Source organism: Clarias gariepinus, chromosome 3 (genome assembly GCF_024256425.1).
Source record: "Clarias gariepinus isolate MV-2021 ecotype Netherlands chromosome 3, CGAR_prim_01v2, whole genome shotgun sequence".
Lineage (NCBI taxonomy): Eukaryota > Metazoa > Chordata > Actinopteri > Siluriformes > Clariidae > Clarias > Clarias gariepinus.
Window position 1 is genome coordinate 15,781,232 of NC_071102.1, and position 19,912 is coordinate 15,801,143.

The 19,912-nt window shown below is 39.2% G+C and overlaps 1 protein-coding gene across 1 annotated transcript in view; it reads left to right on the forward strand.

Moving 5' to 3' along the window:
• Window positions 1-19,912, forward strand: part of filip1l (filamin A interacting protein 1-like) — an 87,721-nt gene that overhangs the window by 12,755 nt on the left and 55,054 nt on the right. Inside the window, exons 2-4 of the mRNA XM_053491316.1 lie at window positions 12,280-12,587; window positions 13,187-13,354; window positions 13,515-13,693. Of these exons, the coding sequence (XP_053347291.1) occupies window positions 12,294-12,587; window positions 13,187-13,354; window positions 13,515-13,693 (641 nt within the window). The 5' untranslated portion in view covers window positions 12,280-12,293. The remainder of the gene's footprint in view (window positions 1-12,279; window positions 12,588-13,186; window positions 13,355-13,514; window positions 13,694-19,912) is intronic.

Consider the following 19,912-nt stretch of genomic DNA (forward strand, 5'->3'; position numbering starts at 1 on the left):
GCTCGCGAGAACTTAACCCTGTGACCAACACTGGTCTTTTGGGACAATTAAAACCAGATAGGGCATATTTACGTGTGCAGGTGAGCAGCATTAGCTCCTTAACCCTTTCTCAGCTATTTAAAATGCCCCTTTATGTGGCCGCGCTGCAGTGTGTTCTCTACATCTATGCGTGAATAACTAATATATATCTATATGAAAATTTTTAATTGCAAGTTGATGCCAATATGAAGAAATTTGTCCCAAGTCTCATAATAATATATGAGCATAATAATATAAATATGCATGAATGACTGTCTCACTACTATGCCATCTTTAAAATACCAGATCAGATCAGTAAGTTGTACTGATATGTACAATTGTTTGGATCACAAAGTAAAAAATAAATAAATTTGGAATTCATGTCCATACTTACAACTGAAGGAATGAATAAGGCAGCAGAAACAACACATTTATGGTTATGGTATTTTGGCACAATCTAGCAGTTCTCCAGTGCAGTGGTTCTCAAACTTTCAAGCCAGCGACCCCTAATTGAAGATCGACAAGATTTCGTGACCCCCACTATCAAAAACAAGCAATAAGCTGTTCACAGTATTTTGACTACATTTACTATACATCAAAATAATTTTGGCTTACCTTTTAATGGGAAGGGTGTACTTGTTTTTTTTTTTTTTTTTGCTTGTTGAGCATTCATGTGTTTTGCCGGGCTACATACTTTCATGAGCAAGCACTTCAGGGGTCCGTTCTTCATACATTGCTAAGTGGATTTAATTGTTGTGGATTTGTCCTGATCTTGGATTGTTTCGTTTTTCGATGCGCTTCTAACATTTGTTGTCATAGCAACATATCCGTAAGCTTGAACCTGCTCTGGAGCAGGTTTATTTTATGTAAACAGGATTTAGCCTGCGCTCCTGGCGGGTTATGATTGGTTGAAATGGTGAGGTCACATCTAATTGGTTAAAGAGCATGACTGACTCACGTGGAAAAAGAAAAGTATATGCCCCCTGCCATGGACTCCCCCCCCCCCCCCACCCACACTCATAATCGCTATCAAATATTATATATGAACATAAATTCATAGGTTTATTGTTATCAAATATGATATTATTATTATAATAAACCCTAGGCACGAGACAGCCATCAAGACCATTAATACAAATTCTTGTATAATGTTTATTTTGTAACACATTTATTTTTCAGGGGTTTGTCATAAAAATATGCAAATAAATATTATATATATATATATATATATATATATATATATATATATAATGATAAATTGGACGAAACTAATTTTATTATAATAAACAATATAAAAGTATACATAATATTTAATTCTTTTCATATACAACATATTTCTTTTCATATTGCTTATTTTATTTTATTGTCTCATGTAATTTGTAATTTGTAAACCATTAACCTATGAATTTATGTTCTAACATAATATTTGATAGCGATTATGTAGGGGGGGGGCAATCCATGGCAGGGGGCATTTCAGCGCATAACACGTGTTACAAAATAAAAAATTCGTCAACCAATCGGAGTGGTTGTGATCAGTGTTTCTACTGTCGATGCATATCGCCTTTTAAACCAACGCACGAGCGTGCAAAAATCCTAGACAACTCAATCCAGCTACACTAATCATCAACAACAGGTGAGCTCGAAGAACCGAATTAGCCAGATCATAATTAGCACTTGGATGTGCCAAGCGACGTGCGAAGAACGGACCCCTGAACAGATTACACATTGAGAAAAATCTTTATTCCCTATATATATCTATATAAACTATATACTCAGCAAAAAAAAAAAATGTCCTCTGACTTTCAACTGTTTTTACTTTCAGGAAACTTAATGTGTAAATATTTGTATGAACACTAAAAGAGTCAACACCATAAGACATAAACTAAAAATGTTTCACAATGTGCCCCTGAATGAAGGGAGGCTCAAAATTAAAAGTACCAGTCAGTATCTGGTGTGGCCACCAGCTGCTTGAAGTACTGCAGTGCATCTCCTCCTCATGGACTGCCTATTGCAGACAGTCTGAGCACTGATGGAGGGATTGTGTGTTCCTGGTGTGACTCGGGCAGTTGTTGTGGCCATCCTGTACCTGTCACGCAGGTGTGATATTCGGATGTACTGATCCTGTGCAGGTATTGTTACACGTGGTCTTTCACCTCGAGGATGATCAGCTGTCCTTCCTGTCTCCCTGTAGGGCTGTCTTAGGTGTCTCACAGTGCGGACATGGCAATTTATTGCCCTAGCCACATCAGCAGTTCTCATGCCTCCCTGCAGCATGCCTAATGCACATTCACGCAGATGAGCAGGGACCCTGGGCATCTTTATTTGGGTGTTTTTCACAGTCGGTAGAAAAGTCTCTTTAGTGTCTTGCATTTTTAGAACTGTGACCTTAAATGCCTACTTTCTGTAAGCTGTTAAGGTCTTGACAACCATTCCACAGGTGCATGTTAATAAATTGATTATGGTTAATTGAACATGCATGGAAAACATTGTTTAAAACCTTTACAATGGGTTTAAAGTTCTGTAAAGGTATTTGGATTTTTACAACATTATTGTGGAAATACACAGTCCTGAAAAAGGGACGTTTCTTTTTTTTGCTAAGTATATTTTCGACATTTCCTACTTTGGTCTGACGGGGTCTTGCTCTTATGCTTGGTTGATGTACATGGTTCCGATGACTCAGGCAAACTGTCCACAATTTCCTTAACATTTTTAGATTTGCGAATAACAAATTTATCCATCTCGGCAGTTGTGGTTTTCACGTGCAGTTGTGCGCTGTAGCAATAACTAGTGAGCCAGTCGCTCCACAGTGACATCATATCTTTGAGTTGCAAATTTATTTTTTTTAACACTCAGTTTAAACACTCACTCACAATCAGTAATATCTTTACAAACCAAAAAATATTTATTTATAGCATTTACTTATAATACTGAAAAGTGTGTATTATAATCACAAAAAAGACATAATTTTTTTATCTCTCTCGCGACCCCTTGAAATTATTCCCCCAGTTTGAGAACCACTGCTCTAGTGGGCTGATTAACTGATTAATCTGCTTTCCAGATCAGTCATGATATGACTAAGTTAACATGACTTAGTTAACTGGCATGCCGTATAAATCAGCCATAAATAAAAACAGTTGTTTTTCTGAGTGATTTTTATAATATGTCGTGTAAAAAGTTCTTTTTCATTAAGCACTATATTTATGATGATGAATATTCATGATTGAGATAATGGGTAAGGACCTTGTACGAAGGAGTCTTGCGTTGAACCACTCTTGATTATGCCACATTTCATTAGATCAAAGCACAAGTACTCACTTGCTTGTTGAAAGTCATAATTGAGATTATGAAAGATCATTGTTATACAACGGTCAAAGACAGCTACAAGGCACAATCTCGTCCACGGTTTGGTAAATCCGACCACGCCGCCATCTTCCTCATGCCAAAATACAAACAGAGGCTGAAACAGGAAGTTCAGAGGGAGGTTGCGCGCTGGACGGACCAATCGGTGGCCGCGTTACAGGACGCACTCGATGACGCAGACTGGGACATGTTCCGAAACAGCTCCGATGATGACGTCAGCGTGTTTACGGAAGCGGTTGTGGGATTCATTGGGAAACTAGCGGATGATACCATGGAAAAAAAGACTATTAGAACGTTTTCCAACCATAAGCCGTGGGTGGATAAAACCATCCACAACGCTCTGTGATCTTGCACCGCTGCCTACAACACGGGACTAAGGACAATTACGGATTATAAAGCAACAACATCCGGTATGACGAATGCGGACATAACTCTGGCAGACGAGCTGAACACTTTCTATGCTCGCTTCAAGGCTGCAGCTAAAGACGCTAGCGATGCTAATGCTAGCGGCGCAAACGACTGCAGACAGGAAGACACTGCCAGCACCGGAAGCGCGTCCTCATCACCGAGCACGACGTGAGAAGAGCCTTCAAAAGAGTAACCACCAGGAAAGCAGCAGGACCAGACAGCATCTCGGGTCGTATCCTCAGAGCCTGCGCTGACTTGCTAGCACCTGTGTTCACGGAGATATTAAACATCTCTTTATCTCAGTCGGTGATCCCCACATGCTTCAAAGAGTCCATCATTGTTCCTGTCCCGAAAAAAACTCATCCTGCTTCCCTTCAACGATTATTGTCCTGTAGCCCTCACCTCAGTAGTGATGAAGTGCTTTAAACGCCTGGTCAAAGACTTCATCATTTCTTCACTACCAGACACACTGGACCCACTACAGTTCGTTTACCGTCCAAACCGCTCTACGGATGACGCTATCTCTCATCTCCTTCATACATCTCTCACTTACCTGGACACTCGGAGGGGAATTATGTGAAAATGCACTTCATCGACTATAGCTCGGAAATTTAATACCATAATTCCCTCCACACTCACCACCAAGCTGGAGCCATGGGACTCATCTCATCTATGTGTCAGTGGATCTCCAACTTCCTAACTGGCAGACCACAGGCAGTAAGGATGGGCGGTCAAAAACGATGTCGACGGGGAGTCCGTGAGGTCGAAAGACGTGATTGATTAACAGTTCGGCCATTTCCTTCGCAGATGGGAGCTTCTGTAGTGGGATGAAATGTGCTGACTTAGAAAAACGGTCCGCAATGGTTAGGATGCAGGTATTGTTTTGAGATGGTGGTAGGCCAGTGACGAAGTCAATGGAGATATGAGACCAAGGGCTGTGGGAAATGGGAAGAGTTCTAAGGAAACCCTCAGGAGGGCGGTTAGTAATCTCGGTGTCGCAGGAGGCCACAAGGTTTTTGACGTCCTCCTTTAAAGTGGACCGCCAGAAGCACTGTAAGAAGAAAAAAAAAAGAGTACGTGCTGCCCCAGGGTGGCATGCCAATCTGAAACTGTGGGCCCAGTCTAACACCTGTGGTTGTACCGAGACTAGGATGAAAAGCTTGTCGGGTGAGATGACGCTTGGGCCTGGTTTCCGTTCGAGGTACTGCTGGACCAGGTGCTCCACATTAAGCTGGATTATTGCCATTAGGAACTAAGTAGGGAGGATCGTCTCCATCGTGGGTGTGTCTTGAGAGGTGGAGAATTGCAAAGAGAGGGCATCAGGTTTAGCGTTCTTGGAACCAGGGCGATATGATAGCGTGAACCGGAAACGGGAGAAAAACAATGAACATCGCTCTTGGCGTGAGTTGTGCCTCTTTGCCGTCTTTAAATACTCCAGATTCTTGTGGTTGGTCCATACGAGGAAGTGATGGTCGGCCCCTTCCAGACAGTGCCTCCATTCTTCAAGGGCCAATTTTACCGCCAACAGTTCATGGTCCCAAATGTCATAGTTGCGTTTCGGGGGTGTAAGTCTGCGGGAGAAGAAGGAGCAAGGGTAAATTTTATGGTTTTAAAGGACCACTGAGAAAGCACGGCCCCTACTCCGGTCTCGGACGTGCCTAATTCCACAACAAACTGGAGAGAGGGGTTAGGGAAGATAAGGATGGGAGCAGTGGTGAAGCGGTGCTTATGATCCTTGAAAGCTCTGTCTGCCATTGGAATGGAATCTTGGATGACGTGAGGGTTGTGAGTGGGGTCACCACCATGCTGTAGTTATGGTACTGGCCAGTCAGTGACCGCCTTCACCTTGGTGGGGTCCATCTGGATGCCTTCAGGGTAGATGCAATATTCCAAGAAGGATGTGGATGAGCAATAAAATTTACATTTCTCTGCCTTGATGTAAAGTTTATTCTCCAGTAGCCGCTGCAGAACCTGGCGTACGTGGGACTTGTGTTCTTTGACTGAGCTTGAGAATATTAAGATGTCATCCAGGTAAGCAAAGACAAAAACATTGAGAAAATCCCTGGGGACATTGTTAATAAAAGCCTGGAATACTGCCGGCGTGTTGGTTAAGCCGATTGGAACCACTAGGAACTTGTAATGGGGGGTGGGTGTGTTAAAGAGGAATTCAGAAATGGGGAAGCACGGAGAGCCGGCGAGAGAGCCTTGTATGTGAATTGACTCTGCATGAAATGGCACAGGTTGGTGGCCAGTTTCACTGGATTAAATTTGTGGTCGGGTGCGAGCAGGGTTCAGAGTCAGAAAGACAAGAGAGAGTCTGTGATCCAGGTTTGTAGTCATTAAACACATCCAATGGTCAAAAATTCCAAGAAAAGTCAGTGAGTGTGGAAATCCGAAATGTGAGACAAGAGCAAGGTCAGGAAAACAAAGTGTGGTCTGCAATGAGGAAGCTAGAGTACGGTTTAAATAGGTAAGGGAGATGATTGGTAATAGCGCACAGGTGTGTGGAGAGTGGAAAGTGAGGCGGTAAAATGTAAGGAGCGGTTGGGAACGTAGAACAGGAGTGCTCACGTAATCATGGCTTTGACGGGTCATGACAGTTACATGTTATGTGGTGTTTTAAAGAGCTTTTATTTTGTTTTCTATATGCACTTAACAAAAATATAAACGCAACACCTTTGTTTCTGCTCCGATTTTTCATGAGATGGACTTAAAGATCTAAAATTCATTCCAGATACACAATATTACCATTTCTCTCAAACATTGTTCACAAATCAGTCTAAATGTGTGATAGTGAGCACTTCTGCTTTGCTGAGATAATCCATCCCACCTCACAGGTGTGCCACATCAAGATGCTGATCTGACATCATGAGTAGTGCACAGGTGTACCTTCTACTGCCCACAATAAAAGGCCACCCTGGAATGTGCAGTTTTGTCTCACAGCAAAATGCCACTGATGCCACAAGCATTGAGGGAGCATGCAATTGGCATGCTGACAGCAGGAATGTCAACCAGATCTGTTGCTCGTGCATTGAATGTTCATTTCTCCACCATAAGCTGTCTCCAAAGGCGTTTCAGAGAATGGCAGTACATCCAACCGGCCTTACAACCGCAGACCACGTGTAACCACACCAGCCCAGGACCTCCACATCCAGCAGGTTCACCTCCAAGATCGTCTGAGACCAGCCACTCAGACAGCTGCTGAAATTATTGGTTTGCATAACCAAACAATTTCTGCACAAACTGTCAGAAACCGTCTCAGGAAAGCTCAACTGCATGCTCTTCGTCCTAATCGGGGTCTTGACCTGACTCCAGCATGTCGCCGTAACAGACTTGAGTGGGCAAATGCTCACATTCGATGGCGTCTGGCACGTTGCAGAGGTGTTCTCTTCATGGATGAATCTCGGTTTACATTGTTCAGGACAGATGGCAGACAGCGTGTGTGGCATCGTGTGGGTGAGCGCTTTGCTGATGTCAATGTTGTGGATCGAGTGGCCCGTGGTGGTGGTGGGGTTATGGTATGGGCAGGCATCTGTTATGGACGAAGAACACAGGTACATTTTATTAATGGCATTTTGAATGCACAGAGATACCATGATGAGATCCTGAGGCCCATTGTTGTGCCATACATCCATGAACATCACCTCATGTTTCAGCAAGATAATGCACGGCCCCATGTTGCAAGGATCTGTACACAGTTCTTGGAAGCTGAAAATGTCCCAGTTCTTGCATGGCCAGCATACTCACCGGACATGTCACCCGTTGAGCATGTTTGGGATGTGCTTGACCGGCGTATACGACAGCGTGTACCAGTTCCCACTAATATCCAACAACTTCGCACAGCCATTGAAGAGGAGTGGACCAACATTCCACAGGCCACAATTGACAATCTGATAAACTCTATGCGAAGAAGATGTGTTACACTGCATGAGGCAAATGGTGGTCACACCAGATACTGACCGGTTCTGAGTTCCCAGACCCTCAATAAAGCAAAAAACTGCACATTCCAGGGTGGCCTTTTATTGTGGGCAGTAGAAGGTACACCTGTGCACTACTCATGATGTCAGATCAGCATCGTGATGTGGCACACCTGTGAGGTGGGATGGATTATCTCAGCAAAGCAGAAGTGCTCACTATCACACGTTTAGACTGATTTGTGAACAATGTTTGAGAGAAATGGTAATATTGTGTATCTGGAATGAATTTTAGATCTTTAAGTCCATCTCATGAAAAATCGGAGCAGAAACAGTGTTGCGTTTATATTTTTGTTGAGTGTAAGTTTCATTACATTATTCCAGTAGTGTTTTTATTAAGATTTTCTCTGGATATTTTCTCTAGTTTTAAATTAATTTGTTACTGTCGCATCATGTTTTAAATATATCTCGTTAATTCAAGAAAATTAACAAAGTTTTTAGTGAGTGTGATTAATCATGCAAAATAATTCATGCCAACTAGATATTAATTAAAACAGCTCTTTACCTAGCAACAAGCTAAAAATATACAAACAATACGCCTGTTGCCAACTAAATATGCCATCAGCCAGCATCCACTGTTCCCCTTGGTTACTAGAGGCAGACTCTGACCTGCTGTATGGTTGGTGTTTTAGAGAAAATGCCCTAGAGCAGTGGTTAAAAAAAGGTCAAAGGTCTGGAACAATTGGTTATAAGGGGATTACTTTTAATAAACTTTTTTATAAACTTGCAAGCAATATACATTCACATGCATGTCACATGTATAAGGCAGTCTGACATAAAATACATTCAACTGCCTAGTGGAAAAAATGCCACTGTTTGACTGCAATCAGCTGCTTAAACCAAATTAACCCTAACTTAGATGCAATTTACATTTAGTTGTCAGAAAGACTTAAATTATGTTAGTAATTCTTGCAGGTGAACCTTAACAGCTCCAACTTTTAACATCACCAAATTTACAGATTTTTTCGGAACAAAACTAACAAGAAAAAAATCTGATCTATTTACTGATTTTCATACTTAGATATAATAAATAAGCAAAGTGAAATTGCTTTGATGTCTGAATATATTAATTAAACTAACTGACCCTAAATGACAACACAACGCACTAATATCAAGATCATTTTGAAGTAAAAGTTACATTTTAATCTTGACATTGCTTTGCTTCATGAACCTCACTTTTGCCATGCATCAAGGACGTTTTGCTCTCTCTGATTTCTTGTTGCTGACCTTCAGAATTGTTTATCAACCATGAGCTTGGATTACAAACTCTCTGGCTTCGACCCCTGCATGTTCTACAATCACAAATAATTCCAATGGATCAACCACTTTGCTGAATGCATCGGCGTCTTCCATGAGCCTGCTCATGCTTATTAACACATGCCGGTTCTCCGCTTTTGTATTTTCAAAATAATGGTCAAGATGCTGAAGTGAGCAAAGTTACAATCAGATTTTTAGCTGTGTTTTTCATCAAAATGTACAAGATGCACCCTACAGTTTGTTCTGCCTCTACATATAAGTTCTCAGTCTGTATGTCTGGAGTAAGGTGAAATAATTGTTAGAGTCTATTATTTTGTGTGTATATTAATAATTATCTTCAATTATGACATGCTAGTTGTGACAGTAATCACTAGCTGATGGCTGACATGCTGATACTTAAGTGATATGATATATTGCGTTTATATCATATTATGTGTGGGTCAGGGCTTCTGCAATGTCAGTTGTGAGGTTCTTCCATGTTTTAACAATTCCGTATCTGGAAAAGTGATGTCTAATATCTCTGCTGCAATATTTCCAGTTAATCAACTCTGACCTCTTGTGGTTTTGTTCTTGCTCAGATATAGTGTTGGCAGGGAACCATTATATATATTTATTATGTTTATAATTTGTTTATGTAACTCATAGACTGCTATTCTATACCCTTGGACTCTAGTTATATGCTGATACCTGTAGACCCATGAGTCGTGCCTCATATGGTTTAGTCTTTATGTTCTGGTAGTTTCTCTAAAGAGTTTCTTTGCTCTTTTCTGGACTTCTTCCAGTGATTTTCCTTGACAACAGCATGACAAGAGTGTCTCTTTCTCAAGGTGCTCAAAGGATTGTTTAATTAAAACAGGGATTCTATTGGATTAATTTATTTGTTTCTCAATATAAATGTCAAACGTTTTTTTTTTTTTTGTTAAAAAAAAAAACGTTTGACAAATGAAAATCCTAAAAAACAACCACCTCCAAACTTCTTTTTTTTTATTCAGTGACTTTAAGTTGAATGTAATTAAAATTAATGATTATTTGTTTTTTTTTAGCTTCAGTCTCAGTTTTCCTGTATCTTTATTGTACTGTACATAACTAAATGTCTGTGTACTTTTATTGTTTTGTTGCTATGCAATGTCCATTCTGCAGGAATATCTGTGGTGTTGGCTCTTGATGTAAACTCCATCCTCACTCCACTCATTATGAAGATTTCCCAAGGTCTTAAATAAATGTTGCTTGTCATTTGCTCTTCTTATGGTGGCGCTTGTGTATCTTTTCCTACCACACTGTCCCTTTCAGTCAACTTTCATAATAATGTTTTCGATATAGCACACCTTTTGTGGTGGATGTCGATGACTGTCTTCTAAACAACTGTAAAGGCAGCAGTTTTCCCCATGTGTGTACTGAACTAGACCCAGTGATACAGTACATAGGATTTGTACTGTATAAATAGTTTTTTATTCGAACTTGAAATTAAATATTCTATTTCTTTGAGATGCTGGATATAACTTATACACTTATAAGCTGTCATTAAAAATATTATATAAAAACATTTAAAATATTTAATCTTCCACAATGAATCTATAATCAGGGTTTCATCCTTTCCTTTTCTTACTCAATCAGCAAGACTGGCAGGCCTCTGGGTCCATTAGGGAGCATATTCTGGTGGATTGCTGGATTGCACGCAATGCATTCTGCCTTGTTACTAACTAATTTCCACACTTAACCCATTATGCCCACTCCCTCAGCATCTTCTACTTTTAGTGGAGTAATATTTTACCTAGGGTATTTTTCTTTTTACTCAATTTTATGATTTGTGTACTTCATCCACCACTGATAATAATACTAATAAGCAGTGTTGGGGGATGTAACTTTTTAAAGTAACAAATTACATTACTTTTTAAAAACAGTAATTTTGTAATCAGTAACATTACAGTGTTACTTTCTAAAAAAATTAACTAGTTAGAGTACTTTTCCATTGCAGAAAATGAAAACTCCTTTGTGATTCCTCATCCATGTTGTTTTAGTCAAGACCTTTATCATCATCCATGCATCCATCCATCTTCAACCGCTTATCCAAAGTCGAGTCGAGTCGAGTCTACCATCATCACTCAGTGAAATTTGGCCCATAATCTGTTAACTACTAATACCCATTACTAGCTACGATTATTACCTATTAATTCCCATTACTCAGCTATGTGGTTTCATGTGGTGGCTGTAAGTACGGCGCTGTAATTAGGTTTCCATCTTTCAGTCTGCGCATCTCACCTATGTGGTTTCGCGTGGTGGCCGTAAGTATGACACTGTGATTAGGTTTCCATATTTCTGCGCGTTGGTCTGCGCATAGTCAAACCACATAGGAAAGATGAGATGGACAGCAGGAATAACGGGGCGGGGGGGAGGGGGGAGTGTTATCAGGGGCGGGACTTGTAGAAAGACTTTTAAACATACACACTAACGGATTGGGAATTACTGCTGTCTGGCTCATAGATTACATAAATTGCCTGAATAACGGATTACATTTTTGAAAAAAATAACTAAATACATGAGTACTTAAATGGTAGACCTAGCGCATTAGATTACTTGATACATCAAAAAAGTAATCCAAGTTCTCTAACCGTTACACCCAACACTGCTAATAAGTGGTGTCACCTTTCCCCACATTGCCAAAATGTGGCCAAAACCATACCTGTGTGAGCCATTTTAAACATGCCTAACCAGTACTTGATGTCACACATCTGAAATTTAATAGTGTTGTCTTTTGGGTCTGAATTATGTGACCTTTAAATTGAGAAGGGAATCCCGGTGCCACAGCGGGGTCATCTGACCTCGTCTGTTAAAGATTTTCCAAAATTAGGATTATTTACCATTGGGACAGCTTTACAGGATAGCCATTTTCTATTATTGTGCTATTGGACTGATTCATAGTGACTCATTTCTTCCCCACACCCACAAACACAATATACCAGACTTTGGACATTTTATATATTCATTGTAAAATTCCCTGAAAATATTGTATATCATTGTAAATATTGGTATCTGGTGCACTGCAGTGTCTATTTTTTGTACAATACATGTAAACTACTTTCATGATTTGTTCACATCTACGAATGTTAGTAGAAATGTGGTCTGTTCTTATCTGCGGAAATTTGTAATTTAAATGTTCATGACTCGGAGACTTACTGTACTATAAAATAGTATATCTTTCACGCGCATATGCTCCAACCTGACAAAGGCACACACTTCCTTTAATCTTCTTTCTTTTCTCCAGACAGACTAGAAGCCATGCATTCCCGTAGCAACAGTATAGAAAACATTTCAGAGGTCCAGTCATCTAAGTTACAGGCTCAAGTACAGCAAGGAGAATCCAAGTGTGATGAGTCCTTAACTAGCTTTCAAGATCTTAGCAGATCATGTTACGAGGAACTTCCAGTCAACATGAGTACAGTACAGCCAAAGCACAGGAACAATCGCTGCAGCCAGGCATGCAACAAAAACTGCGAGCTGTCAGGAAACAGCAGGGACCTCTCCCATGATGATCTCCTTCTCCTGCTGAGCATCCTGGAGGGAGAGTTGCAGGTACCAATGACTGGATTGTAATTAAAGTAAAAACAAAATTAATTCATTTTATTTCAGACAGGAACAGAGTCTGGCTACCAAGAATAGAAACTGAGTTAAGTTAATGAAGCTCAGTGTGTAAAGCTGCAGAAGAGAACTTGGGAGTCAGGTCAAATCAGGTCAAATTTTTAGCTGATCTCCAGGCTTATGTGTATTCAGTGTATATATGTACTGTATATTCATGAGCACTTCATGAGCACTTGGAAAAACTTGGAAGAACAGTGGTGACTCTGTCAACTTAAATTAAGAATCATCACATTACCTGTCACTTTAATTGAACTTTCTATCTGTTCATAACAAGTTTAGTCTGAATGGTATATGAGACTTAGCTACTGTGTTTTGGGCACTGTACCATGTCAACCTCTGCTCTTCTGGGCATTGTGAAGTGAATATTAAAATATATACTTTACAATGCCCCGAAGAGCAAAGGTTGATAAATAATAACATGAGATGCAGGAGACTAAGAATAGCATGACTAGTCAAATCACTAATAAACTCAGAATTTATTGAGATATAATTTAAAACCCCACGTAACATGTGCATAACCTTTATTGTTAAAGGCAAGAGACGAGGTGATCACAGTGTTGAGGGCAGAAAAGACAGAGCTGGCATCCCTTGAGGCCCATTATGGCTTTATGACTCCTGCCAAAGTGCTTCAGGCCCTGCAAAGAGACAAGGGCATAGATTATGTTTGGAAAGAAGACATCTATGAGAAACCAATTGCAGAGGTAAGAGAAAAGCAAAATATTTTATTAGCATTTTTGATCATAGAAATGTGTTAATTAACCCGTTAAATGAGGAAAACTAGTTCGTAAAAAAGGAATACATTATATTTTTCTTATAAGCTAATGTATCAATTAACCCATATTATTCCCTTATGTTTTTTAGTTGGACAAGCTTGTGGAGAAGCAGAAAGAGACATACAGACGTATGCTGGAAAACCTGCTACTGGTAGAGCAGGCACACAAACAGACACTTTACAGACTGGAGGATGAGAAGCATAATCACAGCGAGTACATGAAAAAATGTGATGAGTTTACCAACCTTCTGGAGCACGAAAGAGAAAGGTCAGCGTCATTTCTTTGAACATTAGGACAGTACTTACTGGAAAAAATCTTTGGGCCATTTTGTTAACTGATTACAAGTAGCCTAATCTAAAGTGTACAGATGCAGCCACTCTGAATCAACCCTTCCTTTTGTAGTATCTTTTGGATTCAGTAGTAAACTTGGCCACTGAAGACTAGTTCATTACTTTGCACAATGATGGCGCTTTGTTCTCAAAAAGCCCTACTCTTACTTGTAAAGATAAAAAGTGAAAGGTTTCACATAGAAACCCACGTGTTACATTTTTTAAAGTAAAACGATGCGTTAAGTGTAGCTCTGTTATATAATTGCACTCAGTCCTTTTTCATGTAAAATTTAAATAAATAAAAGTATATAAGGAATTTTGGGCATGACTAACAAAATCATTTAAATATCTGCATGAACTGATTAAAACAAATCCAAATAAAACAGAGGCAGTGTGAATGAGCAGCAGTATTGCTTTGCCATGATGAATATAATATAATTATATATAGAAATAACAGAACTCATAAGTGCTCATAGGCACTTGAGTCTGGGAAGACCGGAGAGAAACGCAAGTTTCCTTATTTAAAGGCGCGATTAAATATAAGCATCCAGCCCAGGTGGTAAAATCAGTGAAATAAATTTTAAAATTAGAAATAATTGAAGCAAACTTCTGCCCTACTCTTACTTGTAAAGATAAAAAGTGAATTGAGGCAATTTGTAAAAGCATCAAGGCCACCTTTCAGTTTGCCACACATACTCCTGAGAACTGTGAAATATGTGATTAAGTGTTGCTTACAAGGGGGAATCTAAAAAGAAATGATTTACAGACAACAGATTATAGTGGTGAGCAGAATCGAGGTAATTTATTTACAACCTTGTGCAAAAGTCCAAACAGACACACAGTGAATAATGCAGGGGAGAGACGTCCTTCAGCGTTGGGTTGCTCGAGCTGCATCGTCTCCCGAGGAAGCACGAGCAGCAGATGACTAATACTATATGGTTTGTTAACCATAACAACAGTAACAGTGATGTTGCAGCTTTGAAACAGTGACATAGCCGACAGTGTTATACCTACAGCACCGCAATTATGTGCAGATTCATGCATCATGCAACATGAAATCAATAATGCATTCATTATGTTGTGGGCAATCACTACGTGTACTGCACAGCTCTGCGCCAGAATGCGGCAAGAAAGCGGGGCTGGTCGAGGTGGAGGACGCGACTGCAAAAATTCCTTCGGTGCGTGGTCCTCCAGTAATTGGGTTCTCCGGAAATGGCAGAGTCTGCAGAGATCAAACATAAACTTGACATTAGTTTAATTCATCTCAACTCTCTCAAGGACTAATTGGCCTCCTTTTATATTTCCTTGCGCTCTCCCTGCTGATGAGCGGGAATATAAAACCGGCTGTTTTTGATTAGGGCGCCCCGCCCCCTTTTCCTATACCTTGCCGGTAGCCGTGAACTTGAACTTTTGAGGGGGGCGTAGAGCTGTGCAGTACATTTAGTGATTGCCCACAACTTGATGAATGCATCTTGTTTTTTATTGATTTTATGCTAGGCACTGCACAATGAGTGTAATCTTTGCTAAGAGATATGAGAGCAGCATTCCTGAATGGGATGAATACCGCCTTGCCCTAAAAAGTACCACCAAAAATTATAGACTTACCCTTAAAAGTAGCCCAATTATATATGAAACCTGTTGCTTTCATTGTTGGAGCACCACTTACCATTCAGCAGTTTGGTGGCTGTACATCACATGTGATGATGTACATAAGTTTGCTCCCATACATAAACATATATTGCTTACATATTGCCAAATAATTATTGGTTCCAAAGTACATATACGTGGGTAATACTGTTTACCATGTTAAAAAATTGCCAATTTCATATCAATATATCACCATTTCCATTTGACCAGTTCAAATCTGGAACACTAGTTGGAAGGCTGTTCCATAACTCTGGGACTATATACAAAAAAACTCTCCCTACTAACCTTGGTATAGTTTTTGTTTTTCTTGGATTTAGCTTAATTTAATGATTAATTAGTCTAAATAAACATATAGTTGTTTGGTTATACATTAGTTGGTTTTTTAGTTTTAGATGCCATTTTCCATGCTATATAAAATGTACATGCTGGCTTTTCCCCTTCAAAAATTTTCATCTGATGTATGAATATAATGTCTGAATATGATCAAAAAAGCCTGCCAAAAGATCAAGATGATCAAGTGTGCAAACACTTTTGGCCATGCAGTACACAATAAGCATTTTAATGACAGAGATTTAATGTTTAGCATTTCTAACCAGATCAAAATTGCTGCTTCTGCATTTGGTATAATTTAATTTTGTGTTCATTTAAGTAATAAAATTAGTTATCTAAGAATTTAAATTTTTTAAAGGACAACTCCAGGCACCTAAAAGATGGTTTAGCTAGTTTGGTGGCTACCTGTGTACCTGTGTACCTAGCTAGGCCTGCAGAATGAGTGTAATCTTTGCTAAGAGATATGAGAGCAGCATTCCTGAATGGGATGGATACCGCCTTGCCCTAAAAGTTACCCCCCAAAATTATAGACTTACCCTCAAAAGTAGCCCAATTATATATGAAACCTGTTGCTCTTATTGTTGGAGCACCACTTACCATTCAGCAGTTTGTAGCAACTTGTAAAATTTACATGCTGACTTTTCCCCTTCAAACATTTTTCTCAACTGGCATTTCATTGAAAAGTGAAAACTAACACACTCAGACTAACACACTCAAACTTTTACCAACTGAAACTATGTTACTCTCACAAGTCTTGCTTGCACTCCTATCTGTTAGAGTGTTAGTTAATATACATGTGTTGCAAATAAAGCTATTAACAATAATGGACGAATGACTAAACAATACATTTGTAATAGATCACAAAAATGTTCCAGATTGTCAGGAATGATGTGGAGGAGGACGCAAGTGCAGGTAAAAAAGGCTAGATTTAATAACTTACAATACAAACCAAAACACGGGTAAGCAGTAATCGTAGTCAAGAAACAGGAAAGGGTCGGTTGATCGGCAAAACTTGTAAACTAGGGCAGATGGGAATCGGAAATTAGTACATGGATCAAAGTCATACACAATAAGGCTATCACGAATAATCAAGGCTTGGTAATGTCCGGAAAACTCACAGAAGCGGATACTTCGCGAAGTCTTTCCATTGCTGAGTCCTGTTAAGCACCTGATTATTTGGGTGCAGGTGTTTTAGAATTCAGGTAACTTGGAACGTGACGGTGTTTCCACTATGTTTGTATGCGAATATAGTTTTGTTCGTTCTGCTGCTTTGGCTGGACTGAACAGGTAGCCAGTGCAGGGACAATAATATTGGGGTTATATGATCATATTTTCTGGATCTAGTGAGAACCCTGGCGGCTGCATTTTGGACTAACTGAAGCTTGTTTATTGAGGATGCAGGACAACCACTTAGTAATGCATTACAATAGTCCAGTCTGGAGATCATGGATGCATGAACTAGCTTTTCTGCATCAGATACGGATAAGATGCTCCTAAGTTTGGCGATATTTCTAAGATGGAAAAAGGCTGTTTTTGTGATATTGGAAATATGATTTTCAAAAGACAAGTTACTGTCTAATATTACGCCCAGGTTTTTTATTGTTGAGCTAGTAGTAACAGTACATCCTTCTAAACGCATGCTGAATTGTGAAACCTGTTGTGTGCTGGTTTTTGGGCCGATGAGTAATATCTCTGTCTTGTCTGAGTTTAGTAAAAGAAAGTTATTGGTCATCCAATCTTTTATGTCCTGGACACACTCGGTTAATCTAGACAACTTAGGTATTTCGGCTGGTTTTGTTGAGATATATAATTGGGTATCATCAGCATAACAATGGAAACTAATCTCATGTCTTCTAATGATGTTACCCAAGGGAAGCATGTATATTGAGAACAGCAGAGGTCCTAAAACTGACCCTTGTGGGACCCCATATTTCACTGGCATTATACCAGACAGTTCTCCAATTAGATCTACAAAATGGTATCGATCAGACAGGTATGATCTAATCCATTTTAATGCCTGTCCCTGAATACCTATGTGATTTTGTAAGCAATCTATGAGAATATTATGATCTATAGTGTCGAATGCAGCACTAAGATCAAGCAAGACTAGTATTGAGATGCAGCTTTGGTCTGAAGCTAAAAACAAGTCGTTTGCAATCTTAACTAGTGCAGTTTCTGTACTATGATGGGGCCTGAAACCTGACTGAAATTCTTCAAGGATGTTGTTTTCCTTCAACAATGTGCATATTTGAGCTGATACTACTTTTTCTAATATTTTTGATATGAAGGGGAGGTTTGAAATCGGTCTATAATTTGTTATTTCATTTCCGTCCAAATTAGATTTTTTAAGAAGCGGCTTAATAACTGCCAACTTGAAAGGTTTAGGGACGTGACCTAAATATAATGAGGAATTAATAATGTTTAAAAGTGGCTCTTCAACCATATGCATCACTTCTTTCAAAAATCTGGTTGGGATTGGGTCTAACAGGCACGTTGTTGAATTAGCTGAGGTGATAAGTTTATAAAGCTCTCCCTGTCCTACACCTGTAAAGCACTTAAAAACTAAATGTGAAACTTTAGGCTGAACTAGATCATGAGATGCTATTAGAGGTTGAACCTCTATTACCTATTTTCTTCCTTATGCTATCAATTTTTTCATTAAAGACGTCCATAAAGTCTTCACTACTAAAATGTTGTGGAGTTAAACTAATTATCCTGGCATGGAAAATATGTCTTCAGCGGGTAATAAACCCCTGGCGGTCATGGCGGGACTGGATCCTATCCTAGGAGGCTTAGCCCACAAGGCGTGGTACACCCATGACAGCCAGGGCACACACACATACACTCACACTACAGGCAATTTGGGAATGCCAATTAGTCCATTACTATGGATCTATGAGATTGAATGATGACCATCACTTTTCTTGTCACTCGGGACAAGCTGAGACAAGTTGCAGGCAGGAGGAAGTATTTGGTCCAACATGTATTTATATAACAGCTGGTCCCTAAGGTCAGTCACCTGACATTGTTGTTATTAGGTCTCAAGGATAGGTGGAAGAATGGCGTCATTCAGAATGAGACCATGGTGACGGTCATCTTTCGGTCTTATAGATCCATGGTTATGGACATAACGTACGATATATCCGCATGTATGTATACTAGCATAAGTAATGAGTTTGGAGGAAAAGTTAATAGGTCAATTAAGAGTAACTTCTACTTGAAAGATATCTCAATGTCTCCTGGTCTCTGATGCGACAAGGTAAGAAAAAGTTTCCAACAAACCCATGTACATGTCTACTTGTCTTTCTGTATGGCAGAACTCATGGCCTAATGTATTAATACAAGAAATAAAATTGTATACCCGAGTATCTTATTAGATAAAGTATTGAGTATCTTATCAGATAAAGTGTGGTCCTACAACTCCAGCGTGTTAAAATTCACTTATGCCACTTACGATTCGACTGATTCACCACAGAGGTCATAACTAGTGAATTTTTATTTGAGAGTTATTTAGCTTACTGCCTAATGCATTTATGCCATGCATAATTAATGCACATTACAATATGCTGAACTCCTGAAACTTGGTTGTGCATTTTGCTGCACAAAATCAAAACAAATTCCTTGGAACAAAAGAAAGGTATAACCAATCTTAAGTGGTTCAAAGGCTGATAAGAAATTAATAGATTCTGATGTTACAAGACATCTTGGTGATCTAAATTCCAAAACTCTTGGAACCTACATCATGGTGTGGAGCAGATACTGTACCTTCTCTCATCTCATCTGTTGAGCATTCAAGCTTCTAGAAGAGGCTACTATATTCACCCAGATTGATCTTTGGAATGCATATCACTTGGTCTGTCTATGTTTACTTCTTGATGCTTCTTTTTTATGTAGGAATATTTTTTGTCTGTAAAATAAATATTTCTTATGAAAAATGATTGAAAAATTAAACAACAAAAATAAAACATTAAAGTTAAGGTTATTATTTACTAGCAAATTAATACTGTAAAAGCATTAATTATCCAACCAGAAAATTCTAAGTAGATTAAAAATTATAAATGTTAGACTAATTTAACAAATAATCAATAGTTTAGTTAATTAAAAACTGTTAGGTGCAGCTCTAGTGTTAACATGCTTGCTGGACATTATGGGTATATAACCATGCTATTTGGCCTGACAT